General features: G+C 44.2%; 2 protein-coding genes across 2 annotated transcripts; one reads left to right on the top strand and one right to left on the bottom strand.

The window, feature by feature from the left end:
• Window positions 1–992: 992 nt before the first annotated feature.
• LOC117036902 (NACHT, LRR and PYD domains-containing protein 12-like) lies at window positions 993–18,716 on the bottom strand. The gene is given in 7 exon segments (XM_033132394.1): window positions 993–1,094; window positions 2,686–2,778; window positions 6,177–6,351; window positions 7,769–7,948; window positions 9,983–10,154; window positions 16,759–16,850; window positions 18,577–18,716. Coding segments are annotated over 7 exon segments (954 nt in total).
• Window positions 12,299–13,538, top strand: TEX13B (testis expressed 13B). Its single transcript, XM_033117703.1, has 3 exons — window positions 12,299–12,757; window positions 12,856–12,940; window positions 13,252–13,538. The coding sequence occupies exons 1-3, from the start codon at window positions 12,299–12,301 to the stop codon at window positions 13,536–13,538; spliced, it is 831 nt and encodes a 276-aa protein (XP_032973594.1).
• Window positions 18,717–20,477: the final 1,761 nt, after the last annotated feature.

Consider the following 20,477-nt stretch of genomic DNA (forward strand, 5'->3'; position numbering starts at 1 on the left):
TTAAAGGGGAAAAAATAACTCTTCAGTATGAATGTTATTTTTAATGTCAAGTTTATTAATTACAAAAGTAATACATGCACATGGTAAAAACATCAAGTAAAACAGAGGGCTATAGATGAAAATGAAAGTTCCTCTCCTCTTCTCCCACGGCTCCTACTTGCACAATTGCTCTTGCCGAGTTGCTCCTGTTAGCAACTCCGTGTATATGTCCTTCCATACATATTCTGGACACATACATACACATGCATGTTTATCTTTTGTACACAAACAGGATACACACATGGCTCAGCAATCTTTCATTTAACATTATGTCTTTGAGTTCTTAATGTGATGGAGTTTTGTCAGATGTTTATCAGACTGACAGAGGGACCAGGACAGTCAAAGAACACAGTAGGGGGAATATACAGGAAAAGGCATATTCATCTCTGTAAGGCCAACACTTAGCATGAAACCTGGCACAGAATAAATGCTCAATAAATAAGTGTTGAATAACTAAAGGGAAGTAAGAACTTGAGAAAACTGCTGTCTTGACCGTTCTTCTCATGCCAGACTTGGTCTCCTGCCTAAATGTTACCATCGCTCAGGGCGATAGGGAACACCACAGGGTGATAAAGAAATGGAGCAGCTGGACCTCTCACTTGCAGTAACTTCCCATGGTGTGTCACTTCCCCCACTAGATTCACTGCCTCCAGCACACACATTTAGTTCAAATGCGCAGTTCACACTGACTACACAGCAAAAAATCTGGGAGCTCAAAGACTACACAGCTGAGTTATATTACAGGTACACTCATACAAACAGCTACCATTAATTGTGGGGGAGGCACCATGTTGGAAACTACAGCCTTGCAAGGTTAATGTCAATGTATCCCCATTTTATAGATGAGGAAATGGAGGCTCTAAGAATTCAAATGACTTATTCAGTGTCACACAGCTAATCAAGAAGCTTTCAGAGACAACTCTACATCTTAACCAGGTAAATGTACCTTTCTGTCAATCCTGCACCACATTACCTCCTACTTCATGTACTTTGTGCTGTTTTCCTTGCCTGGCATTCCCTTTCTCCACTTGTCTTATCTGGTGTTTTTGTGGAAACTAGGCAGAGACAGAAACATGGGGCTGTGCAGGATCCATGCTAGGCTATGCAATATGCTGTCTGAGATGAGGAGTGAGTCACTCATAGGAGTCCATGAACAAGAACGAACGAAAGGGGGAGTTATTAAAAGTTTGGAAATAGAGGAGCCTGAGAACTAGAGAGCACCCTCTTGGGATATGGATACTGTAGCAGTTCAAGAAACTCTAATGCAAACATTTCCTCCCCCAGGTGCTTTTGGTGAACTGCTTACAAAACAGCCCTGTTGCCTACAATCTTATAGTCACTGGCCCATGTTTCTGCCCCATCTCAATCCTATTTAAGGCCCTTATCACGTCTCACCTCCATGAAGCTTTTCGCTATTAACGTGTTCCTCTCTCTTCTTCTGTGAATTACTTTTACTGAAAATCAGCACCGTAAGCTATGACATGTGTTTGTATACCCCTTTGTCCTTTAATCACTTCAAGTGTCTTGTTTCTTTTAAGTGGACTCATTCACCTGTCTTTTTTCTATCATTTCCCTGCCTGGTCTGGGTATTAGGAAACCTGGCTGGAAACCAGTCCCAACTCTCCCACTAATGAGCTGTGCGACCTGAATCTAGTCATAACCTCTTTGAGTCTCATCTTCTGACCTTCCAGAGTTTTTGCGAAAACATAGTAAACATTGCAACACAATATGTGAATGCAAGGTATTACTGCTGAGGACATTTGAACTAAGGTGCTTCTGCCTTTTACATCCTACTTAGTGGATAGTTCTATGTAAGAAATAGCAATCACTGTTGCTTATCTATCTCACACTAGTGTCCTCAGCAAAGGTTAACAGGTTTAAAACAAGAATATTGCACAACTGTTAAAGATGGTGGGAATCTATATGCATCTGATTTGGGGTTCTCCTTGGAAACTACCAGGTGATTCCAGGCTTGCTCACTTTTTTTTTAAATTAAAGTTTATTGGGGTGACAATTGTTAGTAAAGTTACATAGATTCCAGGTGTACAATTCTGTAGTACATCATCTATAAATCCCATTGTGTGTTCACCACCCAGAGTCAGTTCTCCTTCCATCACCATATATTTGATCCCCTTTACCCTCATCTCCCACCCCCCACCCCCTTACCCTCTGGTAACCACTAAACTATTGTCTGTGTCTATGAGTTCTTGTTTCTCATTTGCTTGTCTTGTTCTTTTGTTGTTTTTGGTTTATATACCACATATCAGTGAAATCATATGGTTCTCTGCTTTTTCTGTCAGACTTATTTCACTTAGCATCATACTCTCAAGATCCATCTATGTTTTCACAAATGTTCCTATATCATCTTTTCTTACCGCCGAATAATATTCCATTGTGTATATATACCACAACTTCTTTACCCATTCATCTATCGAAGGACATTTTGCTTGTTTCCATGTCTTGGCCACCGTAAATAAAGCTGCATTGAACATTGGAGCACACGTGTCTTTATGGATAAATGTTTTCAGATTTTTGGGGTAGATACCCAGGAGAGGGATTGCTGGGTCATATGGTAATTCTATTCGTAAGTTTTTGAGGAACCTCCACAATGCCTTCCATAGCGGCTGCACCAGTCTGCATTCCCACCAACAGTGGCTTGCTCACTTTTAAAGCTTCCATCTTTCTGAATGTTTCTTCATGTAAATGATCTGTGTCAATGGTATGAAAAATGAAAAGAATCTTGTGTCAAGTCAAGCCAACAGCTGCCTTCTGTAGGATAAGATTCCCATTCACACTCGCTCCCTGGCACCATTCAGTTACTTCACCCACTCAGCTATCTACCTCCTCCCTCAGCCTCAGCTCCTCTCTTGGATCTCAAAAGAGAAAATGCTTAACTTCCTCTTGGACTCTCACGCTTGTCCCTCCCTTCCTTTGTCCAAGACCCTGCTCCATGAGTCCATTAGTTCCTGCTCCTGTATTTGTAACCGCTCCCGTTCTTTCCAAATTTCGAATTAGGACCACGTCTCAGGGTGAGCTAGGGGGCTTTATGCTTTGTGCCTGGGAATGTTTGAAGTGCCTATAGGACACTGGGAGAAGTTTTCTAGTATGTAGATAGTTGGGATAAATGAGTGTGCCCTGAGCTGCTACCTGTGGCTGATTCAAAGAGCTCCTCTAGACCCAGCCACCCTCACATATACAGTACTTTAGAGAACACTGACTGCACGTCTGGGTGTGGACTAAGATCTCTGTAACCTCTGAGCCCACGTAGAATGACACTGCAGCGCTTGCAGGGATTCAGACCAGCCAGGGCATCACCACCCAGTCACCAAGCGTCTGTGGGACTGGGTAGGATCATTTCTCAGTATCAGCCCCATGTAGCAGTGAGAAACAGCAGCAGCAGTGGAATCATTCTCCAACCAGCTTGGGAAGCAAAACTGACTCCATCTTTCGGAGCGATTTTGAAAAGGTGAGGAGATGTCCCAAAATGTACTAGTACTGGAGTACGTGAGAGAAGAGTAATGACTGAATTGGCACCCAGAATTCTGCTAACAAGTCTTACTAATCACACGTGGCATACTAGGCCCTGCCTGCCCCTTCAGTCTCATGTCTTGACACATTCTGCTGTGTACTTTATGCTCCATCTGTAGCAAGCTTCCTGGAGATTTCCCACCTCTATCTCAATCAAGTACCATAAGCCATGCTGATGCTTGTCTGGCTACCCTTGCGTGTGCTATCTCCTGAGCCTGAACTACCCTTCTGCATCCTTTACCCCCATGTCCCCTGGTTACAGTCTTGAGACTGAACTCAGGTGGCTCTTCCTCCAAGAAGCTTTCCCTGACCATCTCAGGCTGGGTGAATTGTCTCCTGCCATGACTCCCTTAAGACCTCATGCTTACCCTACTGCGTTCATCAGTTCATGTGCCTGTCTCTACCACTAGGCCCACTGGCCCTTGAAGAACACAGATCACGTGTCAGGTCTTATCCCTTCTTGTCTCTCAGTACCTAGCACATTGGCCTAGCACAGAGCAGATGTTCAGCAAGTGCTTGTGAAACGAATGAAGGTAAGTTTTGTCACTCTGAGGGCACAGCCTCTTTTTTCCCTTGACCTTCTGAATATCTAGATACCTAGTCTTTAACTGAGCATATCATTACCTGTCCCCCTGCCTTGCCCCTGGATATTCTAAATTACTAACTGGTCTCCTATAGACATTTACTATACACAAAGCACTGAGCCAGGAAGTTTACAGGGGGAAGTACAAAGAGGACTACGATTCAGACCCCACACTCAAGCAGCCCTTAGAAAATCACCTTCCTTCAGCCTTTCCAACTTCCAGAGCAGACTCCCTCCTTTAGGAGGCTCTTCTAGATTTACCCCCCTCTAGCCCACCACCACATTAAATCATCCATAGTTTACTCTCACCTTACTAGTTAAGCATATGTTTCTATTGATTTCAGTGTTATTTGTCTTATATACATTCTAACATTCAAAATTTATTTGAGGTCAGTGAATGGTGGTGTGTGTGTATGTGTGTGTGTGTCCTTTATTTTGCATTCTGGCGCTACTGCATACTGCTATCAATTTGTTGATTGACAAGTTATATGTGTTTGAAGGTTGGCCTGAAAACACAATGGAAACATATTGGTTAAAAGACAAAGAGTGAGAAAAATCAGGAAATGGTATGACAATTTACAAGAAAAAACAAATAATGGCATGTCATCACAAAATAATTTCTCTGTGCTGTCACTTAGGACCTTTGCTGAAGCATACACACCATAGAGTACTGCCATATTAAATTATATACAAAGAAACATGAGGATTGATCGTCAAGTTTATTTCAACCTGTTGACAATATAGACTCCAGTCACCTCTTTCTAAAAGGACACCCTGTTAAAACTCTGGGGCTCATCATGTTGTGAATAATTTCCTCCTCCTGGCATTAATCACCACACTCTCAAACCTTTGAAACTAACAGACTTCACTTTGCTAGGAGAAAACCAGCTTCTGTTTCAGCCAGACTTGTAATCAGGCTTTTAGGTTGTTTTCATTTACACTTCAATCCATCAATTAGGCTTTGGAATGTGGAATTTTTGCAGTCGGCCTTTATTTTCCATTATGTGTTCCAGTTCTGCGTGCCATAAATGAATAGCCATTTGGCCGCTGGTTAGCTGCCAACAGAGCATAGCTGTATCCAAATTAAGAATTACTTTGTGTGTCATGCCAATTTGCAGAGCTGGCAGATGGACACTGACCAGAAAGGGTCAAGACCTCCAGTTATGTAACTGCATCATTATAACTTCATCCACTTGAGTCTTGAAGACTCTCAAAATGTAAACATCAAGCCCTCTAACAGGTATTTGAAGAGGAAAGGGAGAGGGCCTAACATTTATGGAGTACCTCCTGTGTGCCAAGGTTTATACTAGGTACATTCATAAAGTCTCACTTCACTCAATCCCCATGCTAACACCAGGGAGTCAGGTACTAGTACGAGCTCCACGTTACGGACAAGGGTACTAAAGTTCAGGCAGGTTGTATAAGCACGGTCATGTAGCTAATAGATGCTAGAGCTAGTATTTAAGCCATACCTAGCAGAATCTAGATCCAGTGCTCTTTTTCCTACACCATACTGGTTCTCTTAGCAGTGAGACCAGGGCTACCTGGTCATTGCCTCTCTCCCTGCCCCCGTGTCCAAGGAGGAAGCCTACTGGTAATTTCACTCACTTTGACATTTTGCCTAGGCATGCATGGCCTGTGCTGTTTTTCTTCTCTTTGCTCACTGCAATGGGCTATGAGCAAACCCAACATGCTTGTCCAGACCCCCTTCCTCCCACTTCCCCCACCAATATAACTTACTAGAAAGTCTGTAGTTTACATATTGGATGAATCAGTGTGTCACACAGCATTGGCACTCCAAAATCCTTGAGGTCATTTCCACTTAAGTCTAGCAATGTTAGGTTCTCATTTCTGTTGAGGGCACAGGTGAGGACTCCACAGCACGCATCTGTGAGATGACATTCTGCTAACCTATGGGAGATCAGGGATTCAGGAAAGAAATCAGTTTTATCCCAAGTTCCACAATGACCTTCCATTTCATGTAGAGCCTGGCAACAAGATCTCAGTGGACAGTGTCCTTGTGTACTTACCGCAAGATCTGTAGTTTGCAGAAAGGGTGTTTCAACCCTGCACACAGCACCTGCATGCCCTCATCCCCTCAGGCATTGTCACTGAGGTCAAGGTCTCTCAGGTGTTCAATGGTGTAGAGTGCATTGCACAACTCCTGAGAACACTCTCCAGCCAGGTGACAGGTCCACAATCTGCCACAGAGTAAGGTAGACAGACTGGTGTCATTTCATCTGTACTTGGGTCACTTTAAGAATTGTGTTTGCTCACTAAAATAACACATTAGAAAATCAGAGTGTCGCGTTAAAAAAAAAAAATCCCTTGGGCCAGGGCCAAGCAGAGATTTATTCCCCCTAAATTATTTAGGTCTTCGTTTATTGCTTCCTTAGAGATTCAATCAGGAGGCCCAAAGGCACTCATTTAATTTGGGGAGTTGCTGAAACATCAGGAAAGTCTGCCTGTGACTATAGTCCATAATACTTACGCTAGATCCTTCAACTGACAGTCAGGCTGTTTTAACCTTCGCAAAACAATTTCAGTCCCCAATCTTCAATTTTGTTATTAATTAGAAACAGCCTTGTCAGGCTCTGGGTAGAGCTCAGAATTTGTGCAAGGGGCTCACAACAAATTGCAGAGAGCGAACATTCGGAAAGCCTGCAGGGATGGGGACACCAAGATGGCTGTTCACCACGGCAGCAGGGAGTTCCAGTGAACCTCAAATGCCAAGGCCCATAAGGACAAGGACAAGCAGACACTTACACAAGATCCTCGACTGTACCCTTCCCATGCCGTGGACCTGCACAGAGAGGCTGTACTCCTGTGTCCCCCAGGGAATTGGCAAACACAACTCTTTTAAAGTCTAACTCACTTGCAAGAAAGAAGAGAGCTCCACACAGCTAGCATCTGTGAGGTAACATGTGCTCAAGCTACCCAGGGAAAAAAGAAGAAAAATCAGCCACTGCTGTCATTTGGCATCCTGCAAATGTTCTCCCAGCCTCCCCATTTAGCTAAGTCTTAGCCATCCTTCAAGTTCCAGCTCCTGGCCCATCTCCTTCACTGAGCCTCCTCCTGAGGTCTCCAGCCCATAGTGACACCCTCCCTTTCCCTGCGCTTATCTGGCATTTCTAAATGATCCCACAGTGTTGGATACTTGATTACACATGGAACTGTGTTGCTCTCCGATTGTTTCATATCTGTGTGTTCTTAAGGGCAGTCTTGTCACTCGTAGTCCTTCTGATAATTCCATCCACATCTAGTCCAGTGCTGGGTGCATAATAGGTACTGTTTATAGAGTTAATATGTAATTAGTGTCATTCCTGTAAACACAGAGGACGGGTAGTATACTGGAAAGAACATGAGATTAGGAGACGGATTTTGGAGTCACATCCCGACTATACCACTTTATAGTGGTGTGACCTTAAACAACTCACTTTTCCACCTCAGTTTCCTCATCTGTACAATAGGGATAAGAAAACCCACCTTATGTAGTTTTTGTAAGAAGTTAATTAGGTGAAATAACTCTGGCAAGCACCAAGCATAGATCCTGGCATAGAGCAGGCATGCAACAAGTTCAAGAGTCCTAAGATGATGACAGAGTTTTAAGAAACTTACTCTAGTTTCTCCACTTTACAGTTGGAATGTCTGAGACTTTCACAAAGATACTTCACCTCTGTGTCCCCCCGGGGATTTTCACTTAGGTCCAGCTCAGTGAGGTTTGAATTGCAAATGAGAACAGAGGCAAGATACTTGCAAAAGGCCTCTGAGCTTTCAGGGAGAAAGCTAGCAAACAACCTGGAGGGAAAGAAAAAGGAGAACAGAGACAGAATTGGCCACTTTATCATCTGACTCATCCCCTACCCATAATCCCTCATGAGCAGAGAAAATAAAGGCACACCCATACAAGACCCCCAACCTTCAGTATGTCACAGCCCCTTTTCCCCCATGGGAGGGACTTGTGAATTGCTCCCACAACATTGTGTCCTGCAGTAGGAACTCAATAAATGTTGACTGCCCAGTAAAAGAAAAGGGCTGGGAGGAAATCTCAAGATGACTTAATCTCATTTTAATTCCCTGCATGAGTTTAGCACTCTACCTCATATCTTCTTTCAAATCCCAGAGGGGAAATGCTACAATCATCCTTAGTAAACGTTACAGTCAAAAAATCTTTCCTTTCCTCTTATATAAAAGTCCATTATTCATTAATTTGCCATCCTAGAGAAACCCAGCCCATCACCATTATCAATATTCTTTCTTTGGCACAAAGAGTGGCTTTTACTGACCTTCCTGTCTTCTCAATCTTTATTTCTCCATATGAAGTAGTCCGATTCCTTGAACCATTTCCCATCAATTTTTTCTTCCATCACTTTCAAGAATTTCTATGATATACGCTACAACCTTTGAGTCCTCAATTTTCTCTTGAGTTACCAGGCTCCAAACTGTGTCTTGAAGAGGATTCATAAGAACACGTATCTATAATTCCCTATATAGAAATTTTAGATAGAGGTATTTTGCAAAACATACAAGTTTCAAAGTAGATTTTAGAGAACTTTAATGCTAAAGAGCTTTTGCTTTAGAAAACCATATATATATATACACATATATATAATATGTACATTTTATATATATATATATATGTATATATCCCCATTACACACACACACACACACACACACACACACGTTAATTTTATGTGTCAAGTTGGCTAGATCATGGTACCCAGATATTTGGTCAAACATTACTCTAGATGTTTCTGTGGACATACGTTTTAGATGAGGTTGACATTTAAATCAGTAGACTCTGAATAAATTAAATTATTCTCTATAATGTGGGTGGGCCTCACTTAATCAGCTGAATGCTTTAATAGAAAAGGACTGACCTCCCCAGAAGAAGAAGGAATTCTGCCAGCAGACTGCCTTTGGACTTGAACTACAACACTGGCTCTTCCCTGTGTCTCCAGCCTGCTGGCCTACCGTGCAGATATTGAGCTTGACAGTCGCCAAAATCTGTGTGAGCCAATTCCTTAAAATAAATCTTTCTATATATGTTTATACACATTGTATTAGTTCTGTTTTTCTGGAGAACCCTGAATAATACATATATGATAAACTTTTTACTAAGCTCATTACCATGGACTTTGAAGTCAGACACATCTGGGTTTTGAATTGTGCCTTTGCCAGGTTATTTAGTGTTCTGACCTCGAATCTCCATTTCCTCATCTGCTAAAAATGAGGATAATCTGAATCACTCAGAACTGTTGTGTGGATGAAAGGAAATCATGTGTACAAAACAGCACAACACTTAACACAAAGCAATCGCTCAGTAAGTAGTGTTGGTTATTATTATTGTCACTGATGTTATTACTACATACATTGAAAATTCTCTCCCTAAACTTGTTACATAGGAACAACTTTAGGGACTGCCACTTTTATTCTTCCTTTCTATGACTCCTGAAATGCGTTTTGATCAACAACATCCATCTGGAGTTGCATATTTTTAAAATATTTCTTGCAGTATGGAAATTAAGAGTTACAACTTACTTGAGTTTCTGTAATTTGCAATTTGGATCTTTTAAGCCTTCACAGAGTGATTTCAAACCTGAAGCATCCAGTTTTGTTTCACTAAATTCCAGCTCTGTGAGCCACTGATTGGTGCTGAGAACAGTCACTAGTAACCAACGCACAAGAAGCAGGAGAGATAAGGCATCGGTACGACCTTCAGAGAACAGAAGAATGACCTCGTTATCTTATTCACGCTCCCCCCTAACACAAGCAGAAACTGACAAAAATGGTATGAACACAGATTACAAATTCCCCTGCGACCACTTACCTCAATGTCTGTAAGATGCAGTTTGGCTGTTTTAATCCTTCACACAGGAGCTTCTTCATTCCTAAATTTTCCAGGGTATTTTTAACAAATTCCAAATCTGTCAGATGCTGGTTAGTTTCAAATACTAAGGAGAGGTCCCTACTACAGGAAACTGTGAGGTGGCAGAAAATCAGTCTGTGTGGAGAAAAAGACATTTTAGAAAAGAAATAAAATAGGACTCACTTTAAAGGTATCTGTTTATACCTTATTGATATAATGAATTATTTCAGTTCATTCAACAATTACTTTATTGGATGCTTACCACTGTATTAGATGCTGAACACAAGGAAATACTTAAGACCCAGAACCTGCCCTCAAGGCATGCCCAGTTAATGGGGAAAAATTAGAAAATCATGGATTATAATACAGTGGGAAAAATACTGCAAGTGGTATGCACAAGGGATCATGGAGACACAGAAAGGTAGCAGAGTTCAGCCTAGTTTGGGGTGGAGTTTGGAGAATCACGAAAACTTAAAAGAGGGAGAAATACTTGAGTGCTGTTGTGAAAGGGGAATCGAGATTGAACAGGAGTTAGGTGGGTGAGGAGAATGGGAGCAAGGAGGGCAGGAGGGGCTGAGGGACACTGCGCTGGAGGAGCTGCCTGTTGCAAAGGCCAGGAAGCAAGAGGGAGGGTGCTTCATTTGAGAAGCTGCCAGTTTTCTGCTATGGCCTATTTTTAAAGACTGGAAGGATATATACATATATAATTATTAACAGTGGTTATCTTCCAGATTGGTGGAAGGGTGAGGTTATAGGGAGACATTTACTTTCTAGGTAATTAACAATTATTTATAATGATTAGAAGTCATCAGAAAAAAGTTTTTTTAAATTTTGAAAAATACATGTTCATGATAATTTTTACAATAGAGAAAAATATAAAAAAAAAATCAACTTTTTTAAAAAGTACTATATTCCTACCACCCAAATATAACCACTGTCAAAAATTTGGTATATAACTTTATAGACTTTTAATGCATGTATATATACAGAGTTATGTTATTTGTAACAAATGAAATCATGGAAAGACATTATTTTAAAAAGATAAAAACTTTTTCCCAATCTGCCCTCCAAATCCACCTCCTAGAGACAACCAATATTAAGTGTCTGGTGTATATCCTTCCACTCCTTTTCCCAAGAATCATGTGCAAAGACACACACACACACACACACACACACACACACACACACACAAATTTGTTTGTACATGTTACCAAAATAGAGTTATAGAAAACATTATATCAACTGTACATGCACTTTGTCATGCAGCCCTCATTGTAAGCTCACAGATAGAAACTGAGATTCAGTTATAGCACAAGGTCATCTAGTAAGGGGCAAAGTAGGGCTCAGCCTGGCATCTGTCTGGTTTATCCTGTAGGCATCAGACAGCCAATGGAGGTTTAAAGATACATGGTCAGATCCCTCTGATGACAGTACAGGGCAGGAGACAGACCTGGTATCAGAGGGCTGCAGTGGTGCCCCAGGGAAAAAATGGCGGGGGCAGGACTAGGATGGTGGCGGGTGGGGAGGTAGACAGATTCAAGACACGTTTAGGGGGTATATAAGGCCAGGATTTACAACTATTTACTGACTACAGTGTTCGGTCCTGGACCAATGGGGGATGAGGTTCTGGCTCTACCCTCTTCCTCCACGGGGTACCTGAGGCCACTGAGAGGTTCCAACTCTTTTCTGTTCTAGAACATTCCAGCTGTAGGAGGGGAGGGACCCCTGGCATGGGACAAACCAATATGACGGTGAGGTGGGGGGGTTACCTTTTTTAAAACTTAATTACAAGTGCTTCACATTCTTGGATCTAAGTCTTTTCTGACCACTCCTGTTCCTTCCCACCTTCAAGGACTTTCAACAGTGGAGCTTCCCTTTTATCCTGGGGGTGGGGGCAAGGGATCTTCCTGGCACATTCCCTCCCACCCCTGTGGTCTCTGTAAGTTGGAACAATCCCAGGGTAAAAGCCTCTGGGGTTGGCCCCAGGCTTCCTTTCCCCCACCAGCGCTTGGAAAAAGGTGTGCCTTCTCTTTGGGCTCGGTACGTGGGCGTGGTCAGTGGGTGTGGCCTGCCATCACCTCTTCTGGCCCCTAGCTGGAGAGGTTGAGGCCTGGTAGGAGGTGTCCTTAGGCGGGGCAAGGGTCTGGGTGGGGGGTCGTGGGCGCGGGCGCGTGGATTGGAGGTGACTGAGGGGGGCAAGGCTAAGGGAGATGGAAAAGGGCAACTTTTTGATTTCTCTCTGCAGAGCCAGCCAAGCCCCTAAGGCCTTCTACTATCATGGCTTTGAATCCAGAGGACCCCTCTGGTGGGTTTCAGCATGACACGGTGATGGCCTTCATCAACGAGAAAATGGCCAGGCACGTAAAAGGCCCTGAATTCTACCTCGAGAATACATCTCTGTCCTGGGCCGAGGTGGAGGACAAGCTCAGGGGCATCCTGGAGGACAGCGAGTTGCCCAGCGAGGCCAAAGAGGCCTGTGCCTGGGGCTGCCTGGCCCTGGGCCTGCGCTTTGCCCACAAGCAGCGCCAGTTACACACATGCAGGGTGCAGTGGCTACACAACTTCTGCAAACTGCACAAGTCGGCTGCACAGACCTTGGCCTCAAACCTGAGGGAGCTCACAGAGCAGAAGGAGATGGAGCGCAAGGAGGCGGCCTACCATCTGCGGCTGACCCAGGCTAAACTGGAGGAGGTGCAGAAAGAGAGGGACCTGCTGAGGTGGAAGCTCTTCCGGGCTGTAAGATTACCCCACAGCCCCGTCTCCCGTCCCGTCTCCTCTCCCCGTCCCCCTCTCTGCCTCCAGAACAGGTCTCAACCCTGCTTGCTTCTCTGCAGGAGCTGGAGTTTGCCAGGGAGCAGGAGCGGGTCGAAGAAGGACCAGGCCTGGCCACTGTCAGTGGGGCTGGGACAGAAAGAGCAGGTGAGGAGGAAGACGTGGCAGAGGCTGCTACTACTACTGCTACCACTGGGGGCGCTGCAGGAGGAGGAGGAAGACAGAAGGATGCTGAGGGTAGAGGCCGCATATAGGAGCTGGGTGGAGGTCTCCTGCAGCTTCTGGGTGGGGGGCAGATACACCTCTAGTAGGCCAAAGGAGGGAGATCTCAGATCAGTGAAAACAGGCATGTTTTATTTCTCTGGGACCCTGAAGCCCGGGTCCACAGTCTCACCAGCAACCCTTCTTATCCAGCTCTCTGACTCATTCATGTACTCACCCATTACCTCCCTTCACAGGTGCACCCACACCATCTGCACCAGCGGCGGCCTTCACTGCAGGAGCTCCATCTCAGATGTCTCCCCATGGGGGGCCCTCTGATGTTAGACCAAGGTTTGATGTGGGGCCCCAGGGAAAAGTCCCTGAAGAACCACAAGGAGGCAGAGACGCTGATCCCAAACAGCAGAGACCTCCAGTATTTCGCAAGCCCGGGGATTGGGACTGCCCTTGGTGTAAAGCCGTGAATTTTTCACGGAGGGAAATTTGCTTCTGCTGTGGGGGGGGAATCTGGCTACAGAAACCTTGAATTCAGAAATGTTTAATAGAACTGAAACGTATCCCAATGGGAGATCAATTTTCAGGGGGTGAGGAGGGGGCCTGGGGAGAGGAGGGAGGGAATGAGTGGGAGAATGGGGCTAGGGGAGCAGGCGAGGCGCAGTAGGAGGTGGGGAGGGTATAGATTGATAGGGAGAAACATGTTTTGATGATCCCGTTGGTGTTTCAGAGCATTAGTATTCAACACCCCAAACCTGCTGCAGCTTCTGTTTGTGTGTATCTCTCTCCCACCCTAGTATCTGGTGGACCTGGGCACCCACTCTGTCCCCCTACCTAAGCTGTAGATGATTGCAGCAGGAGTGGATATTTGACCCTTCCTGAGGCAAACAAATTTTCACACTAGAGAATCTGAACAGAGGCAGATTCCACAGTCAGGATGGTGATAGGCAATGAAGCAGTGGGTCACTTAGAGGTGGGGCCAAGATCAAAGCCATGGTCACTGAGGCCATAGCAGAGGCCTAGCCCTGGCTGTGGGAAGCAGAACCATGTGCTTTGTGTCTTTTAGACACAAAGAGGCTAAGTGTCTTTTAGAGGATACCAGTGTGATGTCCCAGGGAGCAGACAGGCACAGAGAAGCGTTGACCCTATGACCTCAGAGACAGAATGGGAACCCCGACCACGTTTCCACTCCCTGCAATTGTGCTGGGTGAAAATCCATTCTACGTAGATCCTCTTTTCTTTAAGTTAAATTGAGTGGGTTCCTGTTCTGAGAAACCAGATTATTTCCAAGTCAGAAATTGGCACCAAAAGAGCAGTTGCAAACCATAGACCACAGAAAATGTCTGAACTGGTTGGGGACGTGCCTCAGGGAGTGGTGGGTACTGAGGATTCCTGCACCCCAAGAGGCTCCAGGAATGACCTGGACAAGAAGCTTGTTCATGTCCTGACTGAGTTATATCACGAAAAACAATCGAAACAGCCCTGGGGTTAACCCCGGGCTTACAACACTGCAGACTTGCCACCCCTAGGGGAATGCCTCAGGGCTGCCTCCAGAGGACTGCTATGGCTTGTTCAGCCCCATGACAAGATAATCCTCCCCAGTCCCCAATGTGCAGAACTGGGGACAATCCGATCTGAACAGGGAACTCATGCCACTGCCAAGGAGGTGAGTCAGCAACTAATAGTGCACAGAAAGTTTGCTGGTCCAGACCACTGACCAAAGTACGGTGCTATCCTGGGGAATTCTCTCCCCCAGCCCAGCACTAGGATAAATGAGGGAGGGGAATCTGGGTACAAAGCCCTCAGTGAATTCAGACATCTCCCAATGGAACGTCCATTTCCAAAGGGAGGGCGTGAACCAGGAAAGGAGGATGGTCTGCATCTCCCCCACTCATGACAATAAGCTGTGTTGAGGGAGACTAAATGCATGGTTTAGCCCACAGGTGGACGGATGGTGAGGAGTCACACCAGACTGAAACTGCAGGAGCCCTGGACATTGCCTGGGGACTGTGGACCTAGAGACTGAAGCTGTTGTGGCCCTGGGACATCTCTGCAGCAGCTGGATGTGACTCTGGGCTCTCCTGTTCAGGCAGATCCCCAGCCTGCACTTGTCAGAAATGTCCTTGGGCTTCTAGGGCATGTCCTTCTAGGGCAGGGTTTCCCAACCTCAGCACTCTTGACTTTTGAGGTTGGATAATTCTATGTTGCAAGGGGCTGTCTGCTACACTGTAAGATGTTTGGCAGAATCCCTGGCCTCTTCCCACTAGATGCCAGTAGCACACGTCCCCTAGTTGTGACAACCAAAAATATTTATAGATACTGCCACATGTCCACTGGGGGGTAAAATCGACCCTTGTTGGGAATCACGGAGGTGCCGAGGTACTTAGGAGGAGTCAGAACAGGGGGAAGAGAGCAGCCAGCATGCACAGCAGTGCCCAAGGCTGCAAGGGTGCCCCTAAGACAGGAGGTGAAAAGTGCATTGAGTTCACTTGATCTTTGAGCAGATCTGGGGGGAGGGCAGAAGCCAGACTGACAGTACTGAGATGTGAGGGAGCAGGAGTGAGGAAGTGCAGGCAGTGAGGGAGGCTCTTCTTCAAGGACTCCTGGCTGTGAATGGAAGGATTGAGGTGGGATATACAGCTGAGAGGGTTCTTTTGAATATGGGAGAAACTTGAGCCATGGGGAAGGAGATAGCTGAAGAAAGCTTGAAAACGCAAAAAGATGTAAAAGAATGAGGCAGATCGTGCCTACTGTATTGAAGAGACGTCCATTGCACTGTTCGATGAAAAGACATACAAAGGGCCCATTTTGTTCTTTTATGGCACAAATCCCCCCAAGTTCTCTGTATGTGTGTGTATATGTGTATACATACTATGTATATTTTAGATTTATGTGTGCCTTATAGAGTTATGTCTGAATAAGCAAAGAAAGAGGTCTGGAAAGACATTTAGCAAACAAAGTATTACCTAGGGAGGATGGGATCAGGGGATGGGAAGCAGCAGTGGGGGTATAAGGTGGGGTGGGTTACAGGGCAGTGAGGAGGAGGGCTTTTATACCTTTATATACTGTGTTGTATAAAGTTAATTAAATGCTCACAAAAACACAAACGGAAGTGAATTTACTGTCTTGGATGGGTTTAGAAAGGCCACTTCTTCCTTTGCTACAGGAGGAAAGGAGAGCAGACACTGATCTGTGTGGTGAGGGGGTGGGAAACCAAGGGCACTTGTGCCTCTGTGCTAGTGATACGGACAGACAAGGCACCTGAGAGTGAGTGAGGACAGAAGGTCGGGGTGGGGGTGGGGGCTGCTGAGCAGTGGCACTCTGGAGAATAACTGTGGGGGTGGGGGAATGCAGGGAGAGAAAAAGATAACCCAGTTGCATGGAGCGGGAAGGGACCCAAGTGAAAGAAAACCGAGGGGGAGGACAGTGGGAGTCTGGAAGGAAAAGGAAGGAAGGTAAATCCAGGATGGGCACCAGACACAAATCTCTTAGAGGTGTCACAGCCTGCCACCCACTCAGTATAGCAAAAACGCACATAAGAAACGGATAGAGGCAGGAGAGGCTGGCAGGCATCCATACTTCACTTCCTGCCCCTTCCAAGCTCATAGCATATCTGTTCATTGGCTGTTTCTCTATGGAGAAGCTAAGCACTAGTTATACTTTGTTTTCAGGTCCAATCAGTTACAAGTGCAATTTCTAGCAACCCAGTCTTTACTTGCAAATACCTAAGAGTTTAAAGCAAAATTCAACTTTCTTCAGGTCTTTGATTTTACAATATGGATTACGCAGTGGTTGGCAGAGCAAGTGTAGCTGAGACGCTGGCAAATTGCGCAGCTGGAAGGACCTATAAGAGATGTGAAGGCAAAAATAATTTAAAAAGAAATAATTGAAAACAAAAATTTAAAAAGGCTTATTTTGGCTTCTGTTACCATACTACTACTAATTTACCTCTTCCAAAAACCTTAGGAGGCATTACCCCATTTTTCAGATAGGGAATTAAGGCACACACAAAAAAGTAATTTTCCCAAGGTCACATAGGTAGGAACAGAACGGAGGTCAGTACTCAGGTCTGTCTGACTCCAAAGCCAAAGCTACGTGCCAGGCACTGAAGTAAGCACTTTACATACACACATTATCTTATCTGGTCCTTAACCCAGTGACAGGTATTACAATCCCCATTTTGCAGATGCTCAGAGAGGTCAAGCTATCTTTACAATACAACTGATTCTTGGTTGTCAGTACTAATAGAAGAATTAATGGCAATAATTGGGAACTAGGAAAGTTCATTAATAAAGTCGCACTTAGTCAACATGCTGGAGAAAGGAGTATTTTAGGTTACATTTTGAAGAGAGTTTAAGCCCTCTGATAAAGGCAATAATAAAGTTGGGGTGGGGACTCCATCTAAGGCTGATTTTCTGGAAACCCAGAGTGAACCTGAAGCCCCTATTTGTTTCCATCGGTGTTTAAAATATCTCAATGCATTTCTCCATTATTTTACTTTATAATATACAGTTGAACTGAAGCTATCATGCATTTGTCAAGACACTATAGCCAAAGTCCTTCATAACTCTGAGTCTGTGTAACCTCTCCTACCCTTTTCCCTCCAGCCCCAAACAAATTCCTGCCGCGCCTCCCCCTCTCCACTTCCCCAAACTCATCTCCACCACTATGCTACTGCCTACTGAAGAAATACAACTCTCAGGGGAAAGACTCAGATTAACTCACTCCCCAAGTAGGGCTTTTTGCCCATTCTTGTCTCCTTCTCATGGTCCCCTACCCCTCAGCTGGCCCAGCAACTAAAGGAGAGGCAATGCTTATCTTAACCCGAGTATTAAAAACAGATTTACGACCAGTGGCATTTTCTAGATAACACAGGTATATGTCTGCTCGGCTGCTTTAGCCAATCAGTCAGTAGAACCGTATTTTGTATAATAGTGTACAGAGCCTGTTTTATATAAGTGGTTTACCTAAGCCTCTGAACTTCAGCTCTCGACCCTCTGAAGATGCAAGACTGGAAGAGCCCAGGCTTCACAGCAACACACACTGGAGTACAGCTCTGCCCTTTACTAACCTGGAGCTCTTTGAGGCCTCAGTGATGAAGTATATGCAGAGGAAAGTGACAAACAGTTCAATATTAAGTTTATAACCTTTTCCAGAATAGTCATCAACACCAAAACAGCAGAGTCCTCAATGGTAATCTTGATTTTATATATTCATAATACACAATTATAGAGTACATTCACAGAGTGACAATGAAGACTAATACACACATACACACATGCACACACACAGACACACACACACACACACTCATAGTGGCTAGCACTGCCTGGCACATAGTAAATGCTAAAAAATGTCAGCTTTACCTCAATGTCTACCTAGGCCAGTGTTCAATATGTGATAGATATTCGATAAATCCTTATTCTGTTGACTGACATAAATATGGAATGTGGAAACGATTCGTTTTATTTATAGACAATGCTAGAAATGATCATGTGCCTGAATACTTGAAATAGACAAGAAGGCCCACCATTTCACCAGAACACTGGAGAAGACATTACTGTACTCACTGGTTAGAGGTCAAGGCTGGTGGTATGAATGCTGAGGCTCGCTTTTCCTCCTCAAATCCAAGTAGGTGGTGACACTTCAGAGTCAATGAGAGGTGACTGTGACTGCTTTTTACACAGAATGACATAGCCAGAAGATCCATTTTTGTAGAGGTAGGTTGAAGCACTGTAATCGAGTGTAAATTATCAATTATCCTTTTTGCGTATTCTTCCTCCTGAATCTCACGCAAACAGTGAAACAAGTCCATTGGCTCAATCTGTAACCTAGAAGCTCTATCCTTTATTTCTGTCTCAGTTCACATCAATAACTCTTCTCGAAGTGCTGGAGAGACTTTTCTTCCAAAAGTAGTTTCCACAGCATTTCCATTTCCTTCACGCAAGAGGCCAAATAAGAACTGTATCATTAATGATGAAAACCCTTTTCCATATTGTTGGAATATACCTTGCCACATTCTCTCCACTTGATCAAAAAACATCCAGCTGCTGTCATTCTTCAAGTCATAGAACACAGCGGTGAAGGAAAGTGTAGACATTGACACCTCTTTCAGCTTTTTTTTCCCAAAAAGTGATTGAGAAAGGTATCATCCACTTCTATCCCATGTCTTCTAAGGTTGCTGACTTCAAATAGGACCTGCTGCTTCTGCAGGCCCTCCGCAGCCAAAGAGCAAAGACCCCACAGGCAACTTTGTCCCTTCCACACCGAGATGCCTGTAAGGGTTTTGAGGCACTTGGGAAAGTAGAACAGATACATATCAGTCATGGTATGAAGTGACCTCATGAGAGTCCTGTCACCATCTCCCTGTGACTGCAGGACAGTGCAGATCATCCAGGAGATGATGGGAAGAGAAGACATACTGTCAAGGCCTTCATTTTCTCACAGACCATAAAAGACTCTCATTGCTGCGTTAGCACCTGAAAACTGACTTAAGAAATATGCTCTCTTTTCAGCATCTGTAAACCACAGGATCTCTCACTGGATAGGTTGTTTTAACAGAGAGTGGAGCTTCTTTATAGTCGTAGGCCGGGCACTTGTCAGGAGGGAGGAGCATTCAGGAAACAGTTTTTTCCTCACAAAACTACGTAAGAGGGTCTCTACAGGCTTCCTCTCCTGGGGGTTAGAACAAAGATCCTCTTCCTGGTCACCTACAGGGTACTGAAGCTGTGTTACCTTCAAAAATAGATTTTAGTAATCATTGGAACAATCTGTGTGTATTTGGTATTTACAATGATTGTAGGGTTTTAAGGGGTTTGGGCACATGAGAGAATATAATAGAGTTGATTCCATTTTACCACATGCAATTGAGTAATTAATGTTATAGTCATAAATTGAAAGGGATAAGAGACTTTAGCTAAGTTTTTAAATAGCACCAGAATGTTTTTAAAGGTTTACCATATTTATCAGTTTGTTCAATCAGACTTAATAGAGTTTTTCAAGTACTTGGGAAGGCAATGGTTGTTAGAGGCAGTGAAGTGTTGAAAAGAAAATCAACTGTTAAACTTATAAATACAGCTTTAATGATTGAAGGAATTTAATTGAGTTGTAAATGGGACTAATTGTTTAAGCAGATATGTTTTATTCACCTTGCATTAAACTTTAATCAGAGGAAAATTAAAAAAAAAAAAAGAATGAACAGAAGCTTCTCTGGATATAGAAGAATAACATCCAGGGTTGGTCCATCCATATCTTGGAAAGTGTTAGTTGTCAGGTCGGCAACACTAAGGTTAGCAATATGGCTTATTTCTCTGCAGTTTGCGTAGATGAGATAATCAAACTTGCCTGGAGTAACCACTCCTGCTGCCCAGTCAAACATGAACTTGTGCCCCGCAGCTGTTTTCCCAATCCCAGCACAGCCCTAAAGCACCACAGTTTGGGATGAGCTAGAGCCCTCTTCATCAAGATCAAA

This window comes from Rhinolophus ferrumequinum, chromosome X, assembly GCF_004115265.2.
Source record: "Rhinolophus ferrumequinum isolate MPI-CBG mRhiFer1 chromosome X, mRhiFer1_v1.p, whole genome shotgun sequence".
NCBI classification, from domain to species: domain Eukaryota; kingdom Metazoa; phylum Chordata; class Mammalia; order Chiroptera; family Rhinolophidae; genus Rhinolophus; species Rhinolophus ferrumequinum.